This window comes from Corvus brachyrhynchos, unplaced genomic scaffold, assembly GCF_000691975.1.
Source record: "Corvus brachyrhynchos isolate BGI_N302 unplaced genomic scaffold, ASM69197v1 scaffold200, whole genome shotgun sequence".
NCBI classification, from domain to species: domain Eukaryota; kingdom Metazoa; phylum Chordata; class Aves; order Passeriformes; family Corvidae; genus Corvus; species Corvus brachyrhynchos.
In genome coordinates, this window is record NW_008236184.1 from 5,567,086 (window position 1) to 5,572,858 (window position 5,773).

Below are 5,773 nucleotides of genomic sequence, written 5' to 3' on the forward strand. Positions count from 1 at the left end.
TGCTGAACCTGGAATGCTCACGGTCCCCTCCATGGCATTCTGCAGTGCTGCTCTCGCTCGGGTCAATCCAGCAACAGAGCAAGGCCAGAAAAACCAGAAGTGTGATGAAAAATCAGTTTCTGAGCTTTTCTTCAGACCACAGCAAGGACCAAACATCATTCATCAAAACCCCAGAGCTGATCCTCAATCAAAGCAAGGAAACCCAGGCAGAGAGGGAGATTTTGTTCTCCTGGAACAGCAAAAATCTGAACCAGGTTCTAAATGTACAGCAGCAGCACAAGAAAGTGTTACAGTGTTTATGCTCCACCATGCTCTCTCCAAATCACAATCAGAAGGTGGCCAGAGAAAGCTAAAAAATTTTTTAAATTTAATTTTCTTTCCTTTTTGGGTGTTATAAAAGTGTGGCAATGACTGTGTAACCTATTCAGAGCCATACCCAGCCATGGATGTTCCTGCTGCCTTTTCTATTTATTCTGACAACTCCTGTGGCACTCCAGCACCAGACTGTTCCTCCTCTTGCTGTGAGAGGATGGAACTGATAAATCCCTGCACCTGGCAGCATTCAGGAGAGCAGGTGAGTTGTTTAAACCACCACAGAAACAAAGCCACCTCAGCAATCTGTGTCTGCTCCGAGCTGCTTGTGGGCTCTGGGTTATTTCTGTTCTTTTAATCCAGCCCAGGGCCAAATCCAGGTGCAGCCCTTCAACCTGGGGGACAAAGGGTGGCAGGGAACGGCCTCAAATCAGGCCAGGGGAGGGTCAAGTTGGATATTAGGAAAGATTTCCCCACAGGAAAAGGTTCTCCATCCCTGGAGGGGTTTAAAAGCCCTGTGGATGTGGCAGCTGGGGACATGGGGCAGTGTCCCTTGGCAGGGCTGGGGAATGGTTGGACTCGATGGTCTCAGAGGGCTTTTCCAGCCTCACTGATTCTGTGATTCCATAAAATCCAGGTCCTTACCTGATCTCTGCTTGTTCTTTTGGCCACCTCCCTCTTTGCCTCACCCAGGACAGCCCATTGCTCCCAGTCAGAGCCATCCTTGGGATGGAGATGTGTGGGACTGAGGAGGAGCTGGAGCCAATGTCCCGGCCCTGGGAGGGTGGGAAGGGGCTGGGCTGGAATTCCCAGAAAAGCTGTGGCTGCCCCTGGATCCCTGGAAGTGTCCAAGGCCAGGTTAGCGGGGCTTGGAGCAGCCTGGGATAGGGGAAGGTGTCCCTGCCCATGGGATGGGATGAGATGGGATTTAAGGTCCTTTCCCACCCAACCCATCCCAGGATTTGGCGCTGACCCAGCCATGGCCCTTCACCTCACCAGGGCCTCACCCTGACTTCCCAGCCCCTGCAAAAGCAGGAGTCACCCCATACGGAATGGCCTCAGCTCTCTGGTTTGGAATTTAACATCCCCCACGTCTCTCCTGATTCCTCTTGCCCTCAGAAGTGACCTGGGTTACTGCACCCCCCAGCTGTGCTCCCGGGATGAGGGAGCAGATGGGGGAATTGCATCAGGAACCAGAGCAGCTACTTCCAGACACTTCAGAAACATTAAAAATGTAATGAGTTTATCCTTTTTTTTTTCTTTTTTTGGGAGGGCTGGTGTAGGAGGAAGGGGCTTCTCTGTGTTTTAAACAGCATTTTCCACATTGTTTTTTAAAGTTTTAGTGTATCTGAACTAATTTTTCCAAACAGACATATTTTAAACAAAAGGTAACAGGAAAAAGCCAAAAATAAATGACAAGTTTAAAAAAAACCTCCCCAGATTAGCTGCAGGAAAGAGAATAAACAGCAAAACCCAAAAATGACTTATGTCCAAGCAGGTTTGAAGCCTTTAACTGTCCCTGACCATGGTAGGGGACAGTGGGCCACGATTTTAGAGATCTCAAGTCTCCAGCAACACTTGTGGCTGTCCCATGAGATTTCTGAAGCACCAAAGAAAATTCATTGACTATTTTCTATTTCCAATACCAGTCAAACATCTCATTTCCACGCTGATTTTTCCACTGGGCACCTGTTTGCAACCCTCAGCTGCTAAACCCTTGTAAAATCCATTTCTCTCTTCAGTCCTTTTCAGGGGAAGAGGGAGGCCAATAAAAGAGCAATAAAAATATTTTACAAGTAAGTGTGCAAGGTTAACGAGGAAGATTCATTCTGCATTACCCCACTGGACTCAAAGCAGATGTTTGCTTGGTCAAGTGCCTTTGTGGAAAGTGGTGTTAAAATTTCACTGGAAAACAGAAAACATCTGCTACTCACCTCTGTGTAAAATCTTCAGACTCCATAAATAGGTCAGACCTTTCACAACCTGAAGTTAAAAGAAAAAAAAAAAAAATCACATTTTAGGGATTCCTGGTAGGAAGAATTCCACATGTCAGCTGGGGTGGGACATCAGAGAACCCAGCTGTAAGAATGGAGCCAGGACCACAAAAAGGGGAGAGCCCACATCCCTCCCTGCAGGACCCAGGGGAGCCCCTGCTAAAAACCTGCAGCAGGTCCTTTATTAATACACAGATGATTTCTTCCCAGGACCTGGAGGCTGAAGTCAGTTGAGCTCACGCTGAATCCCTTCAGGCATTTCAGTGTGTCTTTAATTCACCTGTCTTTGCTGGGCTGTTAAAAACCACGGAGGCCAAAGGATGTGATGATTTGTCTTCTTGTAACAAAAAGGCCAGAAAACAAGAAAATCTCTAATAACCTCTTCCACTTCATCCTCCCTTCCCTTTCTTCCCATTTGCTGCCTCCTGCACTTTCCCTTTACTTTCCACACTTTCATTCACTCAATGCCAACGTGGAACTTTTCTTCTTGAGCTGTAAAAATTCCCTCATTCTCCCTCACACTCATCTTGCACCAACACAAATCCTAATGCATCTCACAGCAGAGAGATTGCAGCTCCTAAAACACAATTCCCAAAAGTAAATACAACCCCTCACCCTGGACAGATGTTGCCCTGGTACTCCAGAATTCCCTCCTTCCACCACCAAAACTGCTAAAGCCAAACTCCAAAACCAGTTACTGCAGCACAAAATTCCACAAACACATTTCAGCCCCTGCTGACCTCCCCAGTCCAACCCTGTTCGCTCAGCCAGCAAAGCTTTTTTAGACACTTTCCATCTCTGAGGTGACATTTAATTCATTTCCAAGATGCTTTCCTCATGTATCTCCAGAACAATGAAGCATTTCTGACACTGCTGAAGTTGTGTGAGTTCTGCAGTCAAGACAATTACATTTTTTGTGCTCTGAGTAGCCCAAAATGAAATTATTTGTGTTGCAGTGATCAAGCAGAAGTGCTAAAAATATGATGCAGAGTGAAGGCAGAGAGCACAGTAATTTTCTGCCTTCCTCTTGGATTAGAAATGCTTTCAAATTCTAAGATTTATTCTGTAAGAAAAACGCTGTTGGTGGAGTCAGAATCTCTTTGTAAAGCAAATAACAATGGTGGATCCCAAATGAATTGTTCCAGGGGATAATTCCTCTCTTAAACTCACTCCAAACCCAACCATCTCCTGACCTCAGATGGTTGTTACCTTTAACAAAAGGGTTGGTCCAATTCTGCCTGCCCAGAGGTGTGGCTTTTCACCTCAAGCCTTTCAAAAAGCTTGGACTTGATGATCTTAAAGGTCTTTTCCAACCTTAATCATTCTATGATTCCAAGGCTTATGAAAAGCAAAACGTGGGAATTCTATTTACAGCATTCTGACATAATAATAACAGTAATAATGATAATAATAATGATAATGAAAATAATAATGTATCAATGCAAAAATAAATCAGGGAGATGCCCCATTTCAAGCTTCTTCCAATGGTCAAAGGGATTTTCAGAACAGTAAACTCTTTGATTATTAAAAGTATATTTAGACTATTGAAAATCTTTGAAACCATTAGGAAATTATTTACTTTAAAGCAAGCACCCATAAGAAAAAAAAAGGAAACATTTCTGATGAAACAAATCAACAGCTGCGAGTTATGAAACATCTTTATTATGGAACATGGGCTGGGTAAGCAGTTAGGGAAGCCATGGAATTTAACAAACTCTCCCTCCAGATTCTCTGGGTGTACAGAGGAATAAAAAGGAGCTTTTCCCTTTATCCTGGGCTGTAAATATGCTCACAGGAGCCCCCCAAATGGACTCACCTCGTTATTCACTCCCCTTACATTTGCCTATTAGGGAAGGACTCTTAAGCATTAAATATTATTCTAAAATGGTGCTGGAAGGGAGAATCTTTTGATTGAAGCTGGAGCAGGAATTATTGGTATTCAGTAAAGGAGGTTTTACAACAATGCCTTGACAAAGCCTTGACACAAAAAGTACTTCTACCTGCTGTCAATCACTCACTCTCCTGACAGTTCAAGTGCACATCCTTTCTGGGAGAACTTCAATCAACATTAGCGCTCAAAATACAGAGCACAGTGTCACTGCTTCAGAAATGGAAGGGAAAATAAATGTGTGAAGTGGCAAGCGAAGGGAGAGAGGGTTTTACACCCACAGCCCAACTCAGGACATGGCAGCACCAAGCCAGGAGCGACCACAGCGTCATTTTGGGGCTCCCAGGATCCACTTTTCCTTTAAAAACCACTCCAGCCCTCCACACAAATAAAGGACAGCAGCAAGGAGAGAGATTTCCCTGTCTCACTGATTGTGCCTCACGCAGCAAACAGGGAGGAATTTTACTGTGAAGTCAGAGATCCCTCCATGTTTGCTACAGAAAAGGCTGAGAGAATTGGGATTGTCCAGCCTGGAGAAAAGCAGCTCCAGGGTGACCCAACTGTGGCCTTCCAGTGCCTGAAGGAACCAAAAACAAAGATGGAGAGAGACTATTTCCAAGGGATGGAGTGACAGGAAAGGGGAATGGCTTCAAACTGACAGAGGACAGGGTTAGATGGAATATTAGGGGGAAATTGCTCCCTGTGAGGGCGGTGAGGCCCTGGCACAGGGTGCCCAGAGAAGCCGTGGCTGCCCCTGGATCCCTGGAAGTGTCCAAGGCCGGGGTGGGCAGGGAGGCACTTCCCTGTGCCCTGTCCCTCCATCCCTTGTCCCCAGTCCCTCTCCAGCTCTCCTGGAGCCCCTTTAGGCCCTGGAAGGGGCTCTGAGCTCTCCCTGGAGCCTTCCCTTCTCCAGGTGAACATTTCCAGCTCTCCCAGCCTGGCTCTAGTCCTCGGAGCAGCTCCATGGCCTCCTCTGGAATTGCTCCCACAGCTCCACATCCACGAGAAAGTCTGGTTGAGAGGGGAATGTATGAGAAAGGCAGACCCAGTGGTGCCCATTTAGAACCATTCAAGTTGGAAAAGCCCTCCCAGATCAACAAGTCCAACCACAGAAATCCTGAAGTCGGGGCCAGAGGAGTGCTGGGATGCAGGGAATGCCTGGATGTGCTGCTTCCTTTTTCTCTGGGAATGGTTTCACTTCAAAACTTCTACAAATACACCGGGAGCTTATTCCAGTTAACAGATGTGCAGGTCACACGTATTATTAAGCAGCTTCCATGGATTAATGCACTGGACATGTCTTGGGAGAATAAAAGACAAATGGCTCTGGACATGGGGAAGGGGAAAAAAAAAAAAAGAGACTATGGAAGCTGCAGGTTTTGTCTCCAAAAGCCATCCGTGTGAGCTGCAGCTTTTGTCTGGCACTCTCCTCCTGGGCAGCAGCGAGCAGCAATCCCAGGATTTGGGTAATCTCCCCAAGCTGTTCAGGGGGATTACGGTGTCTGCGTGCAGGACTCGGCACAAAGGTGCCCCAGCCCCCAAAAAGAGCTCTGCTGCCACCTCAGCCACAATGTGGGGA

The 5,773-nt window shown here is 46.5% G+C and overlaps 1 protein-coding gene across 1 annotated transcript in view; it reads right to left on the reverse strand.

Annotated features, from left to right (window-relative positions):
* Positions 1-5,773, reverse strand: part of MAP2K5 (mitogen-activated protein kinase kinase 5) — a 120,406-nt gene that overhangs the window by 65,667 nt on the left and 48,966 nt on the right. Inside the window, exon 13 of the mRNA XM_017738578.1 lies at positions 2,247-2,295. Within this exon, the coding sequence (XP_017594067.1) occupies positions 2,247-2,295 (49 nt within the window). The remainder of the gene's footprint in view (positions 1-2,246; positions 2,296-5,773) is intronic.